Raw genomic sequence first — 18,051 nt, 5'->3', positions numbered from 1 at the left:
GTCACAACAAAATTTAAGAAGAAACAAACATCAACAGGAATTTCATAAAAATAGATAGGACATCTTTTAACGCAAAAAGAAGGAGAATAAGTAAATTTTTCAAATTCAATAATAGAAAAGATAGACATAAAGAGAAACAGGGCATGGTTTCTATATTCTAGTCCACATTCTAGGACAAAATGAATAATGTAGTGATTTATACTTCATTTATTGCTGCAATATGAGCTCCATAAATTTATATTAGTAAGCACATCCTTTATATGTTATTTTTAACTACTATTGGCATATATTTATGAAATTTGTTTTATCTCACTTTTAGAATTTTATATAACAATTTCATGGGGACATAGTCTTTAATTTTTGGATTAAGAGCCATAGCCCTTGTGGAAATTTTTGTAGAAAAAATAAGTATTATTGAAAAGAAGAAGAGAATATTACAAACAAAACAACAAATAAGGTATTAGTTGAAGTCAAGGAAAAATAAACAAGAAAAAAATAGAAAGTAGCAAATAGGTAACACAAAAACAACAATTAATCATGTGACTATCATATCTCAACTCCTATAGAGAATAGTAATATTTACATAACCAATTAAAAGGGGAGTGTCTAAATATATCTACTTAACCAATAAATGTGCCATTATAATCAAGAGGATAATATTTTTGCTCCTAAATAATGATACGTTATACATACAAAAATAGAGATAAGTTTTTCTACAAAATTAGAATATAATATTCAAATCCTACTACATAACAATATAACTTGCAGCAACAAATATATATGTGTGTATGTATATATGTATATTTTGTATAAATCACAAAAACTACTTTGGACACTTCCCCTCCGCCACCAACATCTTTCTCTCTCAAAAATATAGATAAGTTCTAGACCTACAATACAGCTTCCATTTTACATAGAAATGAGTTTGTTTGTTTTGGCTTTATTACATGAACATGATTACACAAATTTATATAGAATTTCTAGTCACGCACAAAGATCTTGACTTCTTGTATTTACTAGTTAATTCCTCTAAAACTAACTAATAGAGATAAAGGTCACTTGAGGTAAAAGAAGTGCATATATATGAGTTGTATGGTTCTAGGCAATTGTTATAGACTGTATTGAGCTTCCCATTATATTGAATACCTTCATTCATGTTTAAAAATGTTAGGTTAGGTGAGAAAATAGGTTGATGTTTAACCCAATTATATTTCATAATTGATTAATTTTGTAAAATATGCATTTTAATTTTTCTTACATGCATAAAGACTACCAATTTAGAAGGTCATTTTTATGTATGATCCATCAAATAATATATTCTCACTATATTGCTATTTTTACATTTAATTTTCATGTTTAAATTTTATTTGCATTTTAATACTGTTAGTGATAATTGGTGATGTTTAGTTAATTTATAGAGATGTACAGGCTACAATTTGTCGTCAATGAAGAGTGTATAGAGGTTGCTCATAATGTGCTTGAAAAAAATGCTTCAAAGACATACGAAATCTTTAAACAAAAAAAAAACCTAATTTTATTGAACTTCATGTAGAACTAGAAGCCCCATCTTGTTTAGCCTATGCATTTTAAAAACACAAATCCTAAACCAGAATATTCAAAATAAGAAACAAGAGATCAGTACTTACATTGATTAAAATAATGAGAGGTGATCAAAGATAATGCAGATGGAGACAGTCGAAGAAGCAGAAGCTGAGAAACATATATGATATTTTAGAAGATGGAAGTAGAAGAAGTAGAAGCAGATGGTTTAGCCGAGCAAAAACAAATGATATTTTGCAGATTTAATTTCTTTTGGGTTTTATTACTAGGGTCAAAATGGAATTAATAAAATATGGTGAGGGTATAAACGGAAAAAAAATATCTTACAATAAAAAACTACAGATTCGGTGGTATATAAAATTTGCTAAAATAATGGTTTCGAATACCATGAAACCCCCCCCCCCCCCAGTAAACCATATCATCTATTTAGAAGTGGATTCAAATAAGATAAAACCTTGATAGTACCATACCATGTATTAATTACTCGTCATCACGTACTGTAACAGGGTTACACATGTTTTTCTCTCTACTAGTGGGTTTGGACAAAGGAGCTTTATGGTCCTAAATTCATTAACAATATATATTAGTATTATTATATTATCATTTATACATGTAATATATAGAGATTATTATTATTTATTATTTTTATTTATAATTTAACTAATATAAAAGTATAAATAAATAAGCTTTAAGTAAAATTTTTTTGTATATACACATACAAATATTGTTTAGCACCACAGACACGAGTCCTTCACATTGATGATATTTTTAAAATTTGACAACACATTTGTTATGTGACTATCTGTTTAATAATGTTAAACATATTGATAATAATGTAGGTAGATTTGAATAAAATTTAAAAATACAAATTAATATATTCAATAAAAAATATAATATGAAGCGACTTGGATGGTTTCAAATATAATTTCTGAAGGATATATTCCTTTGATAAATTTATATGATGGGTCACTTACCTATTGGATCCCCCATATATACACTATAGTAGGGCCTGAACATCATTTGCTTATATGTCTTATATATTGTTGGGCCCACTTAAGTCTTTACGAAACTATACATGTATGTTTATCTACATATCTTTTAATTTATTTATTAGTAAAAAAAAATAAGTGACTAAAAAAATTATGATGTAATTTACAATTTTTAGCTTACTCAGTTTAACTTGTAGGAAAATTTTGACATATAAAGTTTTATCTATAATGTTAGCATCTCATGTTAATGTTAAAATAAAAATAATTTTCAAATCAGTAAATCTATAAATCTAAAGATGCAATCTCTACTGAATCAATGAGAAATGCAAGTGAAAGCGTACCTGGATCCATTTTGGAAGATTTAATTGCATCCAGTGGTAGGTACTTCCGAATCAATACGATGACTCAAAAGCTAGTTTTTTCTAGTGATGGAATTTCATAAAAATAAAATAGTAATCTTGTGATTCAGAGACCATAACCACCTTTTATATTGACAAACTTTTACAATTTCTATTTCACCCATCATAAAATAAGAATATTACAAAATTAGTATTTGAACATTACAAACTCATGCTTAAACCTGATGCATTAAGGCCTAATACTGTTTAAACGTATTTGATCACTTTCAATAGCTCCATTAAAATGATAGCTTGATACTCATATTGAGGCCCACATTAAGCCCACATGTCAGAAAAAATCCAACAATCTCCCACTTTGGTTTTATACGATACCTTAAATATGCGTTAGATAAACATAGGAGTACTCATAACTGTGCTATCAATACTTGAATGGCTAACCAAGCAATCCCGTCAATCAATCACAATGACATAGAATCAAAATGGCCTTCCCTACAGCTAATGTAGTTAAACCCATCAATGGTCATGTATATTAGTATAACCGAACGACATGGATGAAGCATGGATGGCATAAAAATTACATGTTGTGATCTAAGCATGCCTATTTCTAAGTGGTCCTGCTTTAAGCTTAGTGAGATCAACTGTAAGAAATTTCAAAGATAATTTATACAAACAAAACCAAAACATAAAAACTAGAATGAAATCGTATATATATATAAAATAAAAGTGCAGAGTTTGTGACATGTCTTACAAAATAAATGCAACTACGAAACTACACATCACCTAAGAATACAACACCCATGTGATTAGTGTACTCATGAAAGACCTTATGTGATAATCCCTTAGTGAGCAGATCCGCAATCATAGAGTTTTTTCCAATGTGCTCTATCGATATCTGCTTACTCTAAACTCTTTCTTTAACAACGAGGAACTTGATATCTATATGTTTTAACTTCTCGAGCTCTTGTTGTTGTCAGAATACATAAATGCAGAATTATTGTCACAAAATATCTTTAATTTTCTTTCTATGCCATCAACAATACATAGCCCAATGACAAAAGTTTGCAGCCATATTCCATGATTTGATGCTTCATAACAAACTACAAACTCTATTGCCATAGTAGAAGAGGCTACAAGTTTTTATTTAGCACTCTTATAGAAAATAGCTCCCCCAGCAAGTAAGTAAATATAGTCTGATGTAGATTTTCTGTCGTCTTAACATCCAGTGAAATCAGAATCAGAATAACCAATGATCTCTAACTGATCTAAACTCTTATATGTGAGAATATAACATTTTGTTCTCTATAGATACCGTATGACACGTTGGTTGCTTACCAATGATCCATACCTAGATTGCTTAAATATCCACCTAACATTCCAACAATGTATGCAATATCCAAACATGAACAAACCTGTGCATGCATCAGGCTCCCTGCAGCTAAAGCATAAGGAATCTTTTACATCTCTGTAGTCTCTAAATCATTCTTAGGGCATTGACTTAGAGTAAACTTATCTCCTTTAGATATAAAGGAGTTACCTAGTCTACAATCCCACATACCAAACCTTTTTAGAACCTTTTCGATATAACTCTTTTGTGATAATTCAAGAATACTCTGAGAGTGATCCCGGTGTCTCTAGATCCCTAATACAAGCGAGGCATCCCCAAGATCTTTTATCTCAAAATTTTTTGTAAGAAATCTCTTGGTTTCATGCAATAAGCCTATATCACTACTGATAAGCAGTATGCCGTCGATATATAAAACTAGAAAAATATACTTATTCCCACTGAAGTTTTGGTATACACAATCTTTCACTAAATTCATCTCAAAACCAAATGAGATGACGACTTGATAAAATTTGTGATATTATTGATGGAAAGTTTGCTTAAGTCCATAGGTGGATTTCTTTAGTTTGCAAACCATTTGTTGTGCATCTCCGGATATAAAGTTTTCTAGTTTCACCATATAAATTGTCTCATCAATGTCATAATTGAGAAATGTTATCTTATCATCCATATGATGTAACTCAAGATCAAAATGTGCCACTAAAGTAATTATAGTCCTGAAAGAGTCTTTTGACGAAACCAGAGAGAAAGTCTCTTTATAATAGATGTCTTCTTTTTGTGTAAAGCCCTTAACGTCAAGACGAGCCTTATACATCTCCACATTACCTTTTAAATCCCTTTTGGTTTTAAATATCCAATTGCAACCAATGAGTTTCATATCCTTAGGCAATAGGACAAGATCCCAAACGTCATTGTCCTTCATCGACTTTATCTCTTCATTCCTGGCATCAATCTACTTTTGAGAGTTAGAACTTTCCATGGCTTAACAGAAGTTGATAGGATCATCTTCCACCATACCAATGTCAAACTCATGTTCTAGGAGATATGCAATATAATCATGTAGAATTGCACTTTTCATCTCTCTAGTGGATCTCCTCATTGGCATAAGTTCTTGAGGGTGTGAAGTTTGTGCTTCAGGAATAGTTTCTTGAACAGGAATGGGAGATACTATGACATTGTCTTGATTTGCAGTTGCTTCTTAAACAATGCTAGGGATAATAATATGATCCTGATCATTGTCAAGAGCAACTGAGGGAATAGGAATATCAACCCATTCCTCTTCAAAGATAAGGTCTTGAACTCTTTCTCCCCCTGCAAGCTCAACATCCTCAAAGAACTAGGCATTTCCCTTCTCAAAAATTATCTTAATAGTGGGATCATAAAATTTGTAACCCTTGGATCGTTCAGAATAACTAACAAAATAGTAACTAACAGTTATGGAGCCAGTTTCTTTTCTTGTGGTCTATAAGGCCTAACCTCAGCTAGACATCCCCAAATGTGCAAATGTCTCAAACTAGGCTTCTTGCCCATCCAAAGCTCATAAGGGGTCTTTGTAGTTACTTTAGTTAGAACTTTGTTGAGTAAATATGTTGCAGTCTTTAATGCTCCTCCCCATAGTGATTCAGGTAAGGTATAATGACTAATCATACTCCTCACCATATCCTTAAGTGTTTTGTTTCGCCTTTCAGTAACACTATTCATGCTAGGAGAACCTGACATGGTGTATTATAGGACGATACCATATTCCTCTATAAATCTAGCAAATGGTCCTAGATGTTGTTCACCTGATCCGTCATATCTACCATAGTATTCACCACCACGGTCAGATGTAACAGCCATAATCCTTTTGTTGAGTTAGTTCTCAACTTCTGCTTTAAAATTCTTGAACACATCCAGAGACTAGGACTTTTTATGAATGAGATATAGGTAACCATATCTTGAATAATCATCTATGAAAATTATGAAATATTATTGACCATTCTAAGAAGCCGTAGGGAACAATCCACAAATATCTATATGAATGAGTTCTAATACGTCCATAGCCCTGTTGGCACCTAATCTCTTAATGTTTGTCTATTTCCCATTAAAGCAATGGACACATCTATCAAAATCTATAAAATCAAGGGAATATAGAATTCCATCTGACACAAATCTCTCAATTCTCCTTTGGGAGATGTAACCTAATCTCTTGTGCCATAATGAAACAGAACTCTCTTTGGTTAATGTTTTATTTACATCTCTTATACCAACATGCAAGGATTTATTATAAGAAGCAATTGTATCAAACAAATAAAGATTATCATGTGCTAATAAAGAATCGAAACCAACAAGATTTAAATTATGAAAAAGACTAAATTTCTATTTCCAAATAGACATGAATAACCAAATTTGTCAAATACAGAAGCAGAAATCAAATTCCATCTAAATGACGGTACAATAAAAATCTTTTTTAAATCCAAATAAAATTCAGTCTTTAATAACAATCTAAATTTACCAATTGCTTCCACCTTGACTAGTTTGCCAACGCCCACATAAATAAATCTGGCGCCATCACTCAGCTTGCGATAATAGAGGCAACCCTGCATAGACACACTGATGTGAGTTACAGCATTAGAATCTATCCACTAGGTGCGTGTAGGTATAGAAGTTAAATTAACCTAAGAACAAAAAAATTTAAGAAGAATACCTTTTTTTTTATGCCATGAATGATAGTTAGCGCATTGCTTCTTCTAATATCCCAGAGCATTACAAAAGAAACAAAAAAATTTTGTCTCAACCTTATGTTGCTTCTTCTGTTGTACTAGAACTGCAACAAATTTATCTATTTTCATTTTCTTGTTCTTCTTATCCTTTGATATCACTACAAAATGAGCACTCTCTGTCCTCTAAGACTTGAGCCTTTTCTCCTCTTGAACACAATGTGAGATAAGCTCATTCAGATTCTAAGATTCTTTCTGATAGTTGTATGTCACCTTAAAGTGATTGAACTATGGAGGAAGAGAAATGAAAAAAAAGTACACAAGTACTTCTTTTGACAATTCCACTCTAAGTGCCTTGAGCTTTGCATGCACATGTGACATCTTTATTATGTGTTGTCTTATGACTAGCTCCATTAGCTCTATCCCTTCCATACATTTCTAACATTTTATCGTAATTCTGCACATGTTTGTTCTTCAATTCAGCTACTTCGGGTTAACTCTAGGATGAATTAATATATTAATATTTGAACTGTAAAAAATATTGGAAATAACATGTGATAGATTAGGTGATTTACCTTTATTAGTTATTGGCACACCTCTTCTACCGCTTTAAATCTTTTAGTTATCAGATTCTAGGCAAAACAACTCAATCCATATTTTAAAATATCATACCATTTAGAGAATTGTCTTTTTAAATTTTTAATGTGATTGTGGATTCACTCTTTATCAAGGGTCATGTTTGAAAATGCATTCCTCAGTTCTATCACGATATAATTAATGGCTTGTGTGGTGAATATCCCACTAGATCTAAGGCCTACAAATGTTGATTGTAAAAAGTATCTAGTAATGCATCATCCATAGAATTTGTCCAATAGAAAATGTTACTCCCTCCATCTGCATCCATAGAATTTGTCCAATAGAAAATGTTACTCCCTCCATCTACAGATCTGTTCCTCCTTGCCATTTTCTAAAACACACAGCACAACACCAACAAATACAATCATTTTCAAGAATAATAGGCAACGAAATATAACGTGATTACAGCAAAATAAAATTCCATTATAGTGTTCAATTAAAACATTAATGTTACACATAAGTCATAAACCATACAAATGTCATAAACAACATAATTAGTCTAAAATGTAATCAAACATTGTAAGCAGCCCACATATCAGCTGCTATATGATCTCTAATAGCTTCCCCCTTTTTTGTTTCCTCAATATTGTCCTTAATTTTATATGGATTTCATTCATTAGGAGAAATGTTTAAAAGTTCTTCATTAACCTCTGGAAGAAGTTCATCATTTGGATCTTCTCCCTGTAAATAGTTGTGCAAAATGCAACAAGTAAATACAATGTGATTAAGAGTCTTGAGTCGATAATGAGGTTCAGTAGAGCTTGAAATAATTGAAAAATATTTCTTAAGAACTCCAAAGGCACGTAAAGAAGAATGACGAAGATTAACTAGCTCATGAGCATTGCATGGTGGATTCCTTAAGTATTCACTTAAATGGTAATGTTCACCCCTATATGAAGTAATTAATTCACCCTGCAATATGAAACCAGCATCCAGAAGGTAGAACTTACCTATAACAATGAATAAATTAAATTATAACTCTTTCAAACTTATACATTACATATTGAAATGCAATATATTTTAATTACCTTGGAAAATTAATAAAGGATGCTCAAGTCTGTTTAATGTATGTTTTAATATTTTTGAATCTGATGTGATCCCCTCCCACCTAGCTAGGACATATGAAAATTTCAAATCAAATATACAAGCTACAAATACATTTTTGTGTGAGAAATCTTTTCTCCCACAAAACCTTAGAGTATCATTTCTAGACACTTTCACATGTATATGTGTTCCATCAATTGCACAAACACAATCCTTAAATTAATTATTCACTAATATTTAAACTTATACTTATTTCAAAAATTTAATTAAACTTATACATTACGCAAAACAATTATAGATTGGATTTATTTACCTTAAAAATGGAAAGAATCTAGGATTGTTGGATATTTCCGAAGGCACTTGTGATCCATCTTGTTGATTGAGAAATTTATCTGTTATTTGTACTATACATGATAGCACATTATGAAAATGGCGACTTGTCGTCTCTTCAGATCGTCAAAAATGCCAAGATTGGACTCGATTTCTCTCATTGTCTCCTAATAAGTAAAGTGTCTTGGCAACTTGTTCCTCTATAATTACACGAACAGTTGGCCTAAGTCCATCTTCTATAACTAGTAAACGACATAAATTCATAAAGGTTGGAGCTCTTATCCTAATGATGTGCCGACAAAACTCACTAGAGACCAAGCTTTTCATAAGCTTATCTAGAACTTTCTCTCTCTAGTCTTAATTCATGAATAAGTCTAAGCTTTCTCATTTTATGAACACAAATCGCAACAAGCATGACAAAGTTCTCCGCTAAAATAGCTACACGTTTCCTAAGATCCATCTTTCTTACCTTATGGGGAAACATAAATAATACAAGAGATAATGAGAATTTTACTATATGAAGCAACAAAAAAAAGAATAAATTTTTGCAAATGTATCCTCAATTAAAAATTTTATGCAAAGAGCGAAGAAGAATTATAATTTTGAAAGCCACTACAAAATTTAAGAAGAAATAAAAATCGATCGAAATTTCATAAAAATAGATAGGACGTCTTTCAACACAAAGAGGAGAGTGAGCAAATTTTTCGAATTAAATAATAGAAATGATAGACTTGAAGAGAAACATTGCATGGTTTCTACATTCTAGTCCTTATTCTAGGACAAAATGAATAATGTAGTGGTTTATACTTCTTTTATTGCTACAATATGAGCTTTCCATAAATTTATATTAGTCAGCACATCCTTTATATGTTATTTTTAACTACTATTGGCATATATTTATGAAATTTGTTTTATCTAGCTTTTAGAATTTTATATAATAGTTTCCTCGAGACATAGTCTTTAATTTTTAGGTTAATTTTTAGGTTAAGGGCCATAACCCTTGTGGAAATTTTTGTAGAAAAAATAAGTATTATTGAGAAAAAGAAGAGAATATTACAAAAAAAAACAACAAATAAGATATTAGCTTAAATCATGTGATTATTATATCTCAACTCCTATAGAGAACAGTAATATTTACTTAACAAATTAAAAGGGGAAATTCTGAGTATATCTACTTAACCAATAAATGTGCCATTATAATCAAGAGGATAATATTTTTGCTCCTAAATAATGATACATTATACATACAAAAGTAGAGATAAGTTTTTCTACAAAATTAGAATATAATATTCGAATCCTACTACGTAATTATATAACTTGCAGCAGCAAATATATAAATGTGTGTATGTATATATGTATATTTTACATAGATCACAAAAACTACTTTGGACACTTCCCCTCCACCCCCAACATCTTTCTCTCTCAAAAATATAGATCAGTTCTAGATCTACAATATAGCTTTCATTTTACATAGAAATGAGTTTGTTTGTTTTGGCTTTGTTACATGAACATGATTACACAAATTTATATAGAATTTCTAGTCACACAAAAAAATCTTGACTTCTTGCATTTATTAGTTAATTCCTCCAAAACTAACTAATAGAGATAAAGGTCACTTGAGGTAAAACAAATGCATATATACGAGTTGTATGGTTTTAGGCAATTGTTCTAGACTGTATTGAGCTTCCCATTATATTGAATACCTTCATTCATGTTTAAAATTGTTAGGTTAGGTGAGAAAATAGGCTGATGTTTAGCCTAATTATATTTCATAATTGATTAATTTTGTAAAACATGCATTTTAATTTTTCTTACATGCATAAAGACTACTAATTTAGAAGTCATTTTTATGTATGATCCATCAAATAATATATTCTCACTATATTGCTATTTTTACATTTAATTTTCATGTCTAACTTTTATTTGCATTTTAATCCTATTAGTTATAATTGGTGATGTTTAGTTAATTTATAAAGATGTACAGGCTGCAGTTTGTCGTCAATGAAGAGTAAATAGAGGCTACTCATAATGTGCTTGAAAAAATGCTTCAAAGACATAGAAAACCTTTAAACGAAAAACAATCTAATTTTATTGAACTTCATGTAGAACGAGAAGCTCCATCTGGTTTAGTCTATGCATTTTAAAAACACAAATCCTAAACAGAATATCCAAAATAAGAAGCAAGAGATTAGTACTTACATTGATTAAAAGAATGAGAGGTGATCAAAGAAAATGCAGATGGAGACGGTCGAAGAAGCAGAAGCTGAGAAACGCATATGATATTTTAGAAGATGGAAGCAGAAGAAGCAGAAGCAGATGGTTTAACCGAGCAAAAACAAATGATATTTTGCATATTTAATTTCTTTTGGGTTTTATTACCAGGGTCAAAATGGAATTAATAAAATATGGTGAGGGTATAAACGGAAGAAAAATATCTTACAATAAAAAACTATCGATTCGGTGATATATAAAATTTGCTAAAATAATGGTTTCGAATACCATGAAAACCCCCCCAATAAACCATATCATCTATTTGGAAGTGGATTCAAATAAGATAAAACCTTGATAGTACCATACCATATATTAATTACTCGTCATCACATACTGTAACAGGGTTACACATATGTTTTTCTCTCTACTAGTGGGTTTGGACAAAGGAGCTTTATGGTCCTAAATTCATTAACAATATATATTAGTATTATTATATTATCATTTATACATGTAATTTATATAGATTATTATTATTTATTATTTTTATTTATAATTTAACTAATATAAAAGTATAAATAAATAAGCTTTAAGTAAAAAAAAATTTTATATACACATACAAATATTGGTTAGCACCACAGACACGAGTCCTTCAAATTGATGATATTTTTAAAATTTGACAACACATTTGTTATGTGACTATCTGTTTAATAATGTTAAACATATTGTTAATAATGTAGGTACATTTGAATAAAATTTAAAAATATAATATGAAGTGACTTGGATGGTTTCAAATATAATTTTTGAAGGATATATTCCTTTGATAAATTTATATGATGGGCCACTTCGTTATTGGACCCCATATATACACTATAGTTGGGCCTAAACGTCATTTGCTTATATGTCCTATATATTGTTGGGCCCACTTAGTCCTTTAAGAAATTATATATGTACATTTACATACATATCTTTTAATTTTATTATTAGTAAAAGAAAAAATAAGTGACTCATAAAAGAATTTATGATGTAATTTACAATTTTTCACTTACTGAACTTAATATGTAGGAAAATTTTGACAAATAAAATTTTATCTATAATGTTAGCATTTCATGTTAATGTTAGAATAAAAATGTTTTTCAAATCAGTAGATTTATAAATCTAAATACGCAATCTCATACTAAATCAATGAGACATGTAAGCGAAAGCATACCTAGATCCATCACGAAAAATTTGATTGGGTCCTACGATAGGTACTTCCAAATCAACATGATGCCTCAATAGCTAGTTTTTTCTGGTGACGAGATTTCAGAAAACTAAACTGGTAATCTTGTAATTCAAGAACCATAACCGCTTTTTATATTGACAAACTTTTACAATTTCTATTTCACCCATCATAAAACAAGAATATTACAAAAATGGTATTTGCACATTACAAGCTCATACTTAAACTCGATGCATTAAGGTCCAATACTGTTTGACCGTATTTGATCACTTTTAAATCGGCTGTTAAATTGATAGCTTGATGCGCATATTGAGGCCCACATTAAGCTCGCATATCATAAAAAATCTAATAATCTCTCACTTGGGTTTTATATGACACCTTAACTATAGATTAAATAATCGTACGAGTACTTAGAATTGTGTTATCAATACCTGAATGCATTACCAAACAATCTCGTCCATCGATTATAATGACATAAGATCAAAGCAGCCTTCACTACAGCTAACGTAGCTAAACCCATCAATGGTCACGTATATCAGTATAACCGAATGACATGGATCAAGCATGGATGTGCAAAATGGAAATTACATACTATGTGACCTAAGCATGCCTATTTCTAATTGGCCTTGCCTTAACCTTAGTGAGATCAACTGTAAGAAAAGTCAAAGATAATATTTATAAACAAAAATAAAACACAAAACTATAATGAAACCATATATACATAAAGCAAAATCAAAGTATAAAGTTTATGATATGTCTTACAAAATAAATGCAACTATGCTATAAGACTCCCACTGAATCTATACATCATCTAAGAATACAACACCCATATAAGCAGTGTGCTCATGAAAGACCTTAGTTGGTAATCCCTTAGTGAGTGAATTTGCAATCATGGAGTTTGTTCTAATATGTCCTATCGATATTTGCTTACTCTGAACTCTTTCTTTAGCAACAAGGAACTTAATATCTATATACTTTGACTTCATCGAACTCTTGTTGTTTTTGGAATATATTAATGTAGACTTATTATCATAAAATAATTTAATGGTCTTTCAATGCCATCAACAATACACAGCCCAGTAATAAAATTTTGCAGCCATATTCCGTGATTAGATGCCTCATAATAGGCTACAAACTCTTTTGTCATAGTAGAAGAGGCTACAAGTGTTTGTTTAGCACTCTTCCAGGAAATAGCTCCCCCAGAAAGCAAGTAGATATAACACAATGTAGATTTTCTACTATCTTGACAACAAGCAAAATCAGAACCATAATAACCAATGATCTCCAACTGATCAGACCTCCTATATGTGAGTATATAACCTTTATTCTCTGTAAATACTGTATGACATGTTTGGCTGTTTTCTAATTATTCATACCTGGATTGCTTAAATATCTACCTAACATCCCAAAAATATATGCAATTTTCAGACACGTACAAACCTGTGCATATATAAGACTCCCTATAGTTGAAACATAAGAAATCTTTTACATCTCTGTAGTCTCTAAGTCATTCTTGGAGTATTGACTTAGAGTAAACTTGTCTCCTTTAGACACAGAGGAGTCACCTGGTTTACAATCCCGTATGCCAAACCTTTTAATAATCATTTTGATATAGCTCTTTTGCGATAATCCAAGAATATTTTGAGAGCGATCATACTGTATCTGAATCCCTAATACAAAAGTGGCATCCTCAAGATCTTTCATATCAAGTTTCTTTGTTAGAAATTTTTTAGTTTCGTACAATAAGCCTATATCACTACTGGCAAGCAATATGTCATTGACATATAAAACTAAAAAAATATAGTTACTCCTACTGAACTTGTGGTATACATAATCTTCCACTAAATTCATCTCAAAACCAAACAAGCTGAGGACTTGATGAAATTTGTGATACCATTGACAAGAAGCTTGCTTAAGTCCATAGATGGATTTCTTTAGTATGTAAATCATTTGTTGTGTATCTTCGGATACAAAGTTTTCTGGTTGCACCATATAAATTGTCTCATCAATGTCACCATTGAGAAATGCTATCTTAACATCCATCTGATGTAACTCAAGATCAAAATATGCCACTAACGCCATTGTAGTCCTGAAAAATTCTTTTTATAAAACTAGAGAAAAAGTCTCTTTATAATTGATGCTTTCTTTCTTTATAAAGTCCTTAATGACAAGACAGTCCTTGTATCTCTCTATATTACCTTTCGAATCACTCTTAGTCTTAAATATCTATTTGCAACCAATGGATTTTGCATCCTTAGGCAATAAGACAAAATCCCAAATGTCGTCGTCCATCAAGGACTTTATTTCTTCATTCATGACATCAATCCACCTTTGAGAGTAAGAACTTTCCTAATTCTTTTACTCTCAATTGAAAATGTCTCCCTCTCCATCTCAACAAGAATTTTGCGATATGCTTTCTGAAATTGAAAGTGAATTCAGCAGGCAATGTTGTTACAGAAGTTGATGAGGCATAAGTTTCTCTTATGAAATTCCCTTACACTTTCATAGTTTTTTGATTTTATACATTCTCCTTATGATCAATTCATCATTTTTTCTTTTTAATACATGAATTAATCGATTTGATTGATATAAAAAGATTATGCCTTAGGGTATAATTAAGCTACAAATTCCCTTTTTTCGATAAATTCGCTTTGATTTTCCTATAATTTTCTTACTCCATTAGCTTGTGACATTCCAAGCTCTAATTAAGGCAAATGGGTATTAGATACAAATTCAGAATAACGAGTACATAATAAAATTTATGCAACGGAATCAAACAATAACAAATCCCTTACAAATATATATAATGCTCCAAATACATATATAACTGAGGCCAAAAGTGGCTACAAAACATAAGGGCCACTTCTTTCACCATGCTATTAGATTCATTAGAGTGCGAGAACAGTCATGTACTCAGACTTGTGGATCTATGGGATCCTCATAGACTTTCAAGGGTAGGTCTACCTGTGGTTCCTCATTTTCTTCCTCATATTGGGGGGGGAGGGGGGGGGGGAAGGCATGGAAAGAGTGAGTTCTATATGCTTAGTAAGAAAATAAATTAACATCATAAGATTTCAAAAATTTATTATTTTATCTTACTGTTTAACTTTCCCGTTAACCTATCTCACCATTATGAAAATTATTTGTTTGTTAAGAAAATAATACGTTAGTACAGAAAATCAGATATACATCATGTTAGATAATAGAGAAAATTAAATAAATCATAAAGTGTAGAGATTTTTCGTGTCATGCTTCGCGAAGTCGTTACAAACTTCCATTTTTTAGGGCAGATGCAGATTTCCAACTACTCAAGTGGAATGATCAGTTTAGATATAGATACGGCAATTTGCTCAGACCCACTTTTGGTTGGCCAAACCATGTTACAATCTATGACCACGACCGTACCAATCATAGTGGTCCTAACAGATGTCTATAGTCAGGACATTACTTAGCCACGGGTGACCCCTACAGATAGTGTGATACCACTCTCGTCAAACGGTATGTCGTCATCCACTAGGAGCGGTCCTCTTACGTCTTTCCAAGCAAGGTAAGGGAGGAGAAAATAGATACTCCAAAGGATAAGGGGAATAGATACCCCTCAGAGATAAAAAGGCTAACGAGACACTTGATGCAATATGCATGTAAATATAAATACACTTCAGACCATACAGGCTTCATTCCACTTTTCTCCTTTTTTCTTTTCTTTCTTTTTTTTTCTTTTACTGTTACCGATTATATATTACATTTATTACATTAAAATCCATCAAGTGTCTGTAATTCACATAGTATGCTTGAAAACTAGAACAATTCGACTCATTTAAGCGTGGAGACATAAAAAATAGATAAAATAACAATCATATTAAATTTGTTTATCTAAAAATACTTCTTAAGATGTCGAAAGTTATACTAGATTCCATACCAAAACCTCAATGATTTATTCTTCATCGTTTTCCTTTCTTTCTCTTATTCTCTCACTAATATACTATCTCCCTCTCTGTCTCTAAACCTTTAAAAATAGAAGAAATGGAAGTGTGGAGAAGAAAGGAAGGGGGATGGCAATTTATAGAATTTTAGAATTGTTAAATTTGCGACAAATGGAGAAATTCGATGACGAGAGTAGAAAAAAAGGTGCTCAACACAAAAAATAAAGGAAGAGGACCTCTTCCACTTGCGGTGACAATGCGCCTCCTAAGGCAGCAATGGTGCACTACCCAAGATGACAGTGCTCCGGCCTGCACGCGCTGGCTCCAAGCGCACAAGGCCTATCCACGAAGGCCTACTGCACGAACGGCGTGCGCACAATGTGTGACACCAATCCATGAAACGAGGTGACACACAGATGGCCTGTCTGTAGGCGACAGGACGCACGTGCAGGTCCTAACCCTGCGCCGTGTGCATAGAGTGAACATGCGCACTATGCTCACATCTCGTGCGTGCATGTGTGCGGAGGGGATGTGCGCATTGTGCGCATGTCTCGTGCGTGCTGGCACGCGGAAGGGGCATGTGCGCTGTGTGCTTGCCCTGTGGCCACTGTGTGCGCATGCGCGCACGCACAGTGCCTAGCACCCGCGTGGACAAACTGCCCTTTCGTGAGATTTTTCCTGCGGGCAATTTTTCCCGTTTCGCCGTTTTCTAATTTTTTTCTAAATTTTTTATTTTAATTTAAAATAAAATAAAATAATTTAAAATTTCATAAAATAATTAAAAATAAATTAAAATTTAAATAAAAATAAATCAAAATTACGAATCACGAGAAAGGTTAAACAACATAAATAAGTTAAGTATAAGGCAGCTAAAGACTTGAATAAATAGAGTTTCTAAATCAATTTAGCATAGTGATAGGCGGGGTGTTACATCCCTCCCACCTTAAAAAAATTTGGTCGCCAAATTAGTCTCGAATAAGTCTGGATACTTTTTCCTCATTTCGTCCTCCAACTCTCATGTTGCTTCTTCCAAGGTATGATGTTGCCATTGTACCTTCACCACAGGAATCATCTTGTTACGTAAGACCTCATCAATCCACCCGAGAATTTTCATAAAAACCTCTTCATAGTTCATATCAGCCTGTACCTTCACCTTATCACAAGGAATAACATGAGAAGGATCAGGGGGGTACCTCTTAAACATCGAGACATAAAAGACATCATGCAATCCTACGAACTCTGAAGATAGAGTAAGGCGGTAAGCCATGGGTCCAGTGCGCTTGATGATCGAAAAAGGTCCCATATAACGAGGGCTCAACTTCTCTCTATTTCTAAACCACATCTTGCCTTTGTAAGGGTAGACTTTTAGGAAAACTTGATCTCCTATGATAAACTCCAAGGGTTACCTACGATTATCAACATAGCTCTTTTAACAGCTCTAGGCAGTTGCCAAATTCTTGCGGATGATTGCAACCTTCTCTATGGTCTCCTGGATGAATTCTGGTCCTATGACACTAATTCCCAACTTCACTCCAACAAGTAGGGGAACGACAAGGCCTTCCATATAAAGCTTCATATGGGGCCATACCGATACTGGAATGATAACTATTATTATAAGTAAATTCAGAAAGAGGAAAATACTCATACTAGTTATCACCAAAGCTGAGAATGAAAGCACGTAACATGTCTTCCAATGTCTGGATCGTAAACTCTGATTGACCATCTATCTGGGATGACAA

At 32.0% G+C, this 18,051-nt stretch overlaps 1 protein-coding gene across 1 annotated transcript; it reads right to left on the bottom strand.

The window, feature by feature from the left end:
- Nucleotides 1-17,327: 17,327 nt before the first annotated feature.
- LOC148253745 (uncharacterized) lies at nucleotides 17,328-17,654 on the bottom strand. Its single transcript, XM_088220485.1, has one exon. The coding sequence runs from the start codon at nucleotides 17,652-17,654 to the stop codon at nucleotides 17,328-17,330; it is 327 nt and encodes a 108-aa protein (XP_088076611.1).
- Between the last annotated feature and the right edge of the window lie 397 nt (nucleotides 17,655-18,051).

Source organism: Carica papaya, chromosome 5 (assembly GCF_054855325.1).
Source record: "Carica papaya isolate Zhongbai chromosome 5, ASM5485532v1, whole genome shotgun sequence".
In the NCBI taxonomy this organism is placed as follows: Eukaryota; Viridiplantae; Streptophyta; class Magnoliopsida; order Brassicales; family Caricaceae; genus Carica; species Carica papaya.
The sequence above is the reverse complement of the archived record's forward strand: the minus strand, read 5'-3'. Positions and strand labels throughout refer to the sequence as shown.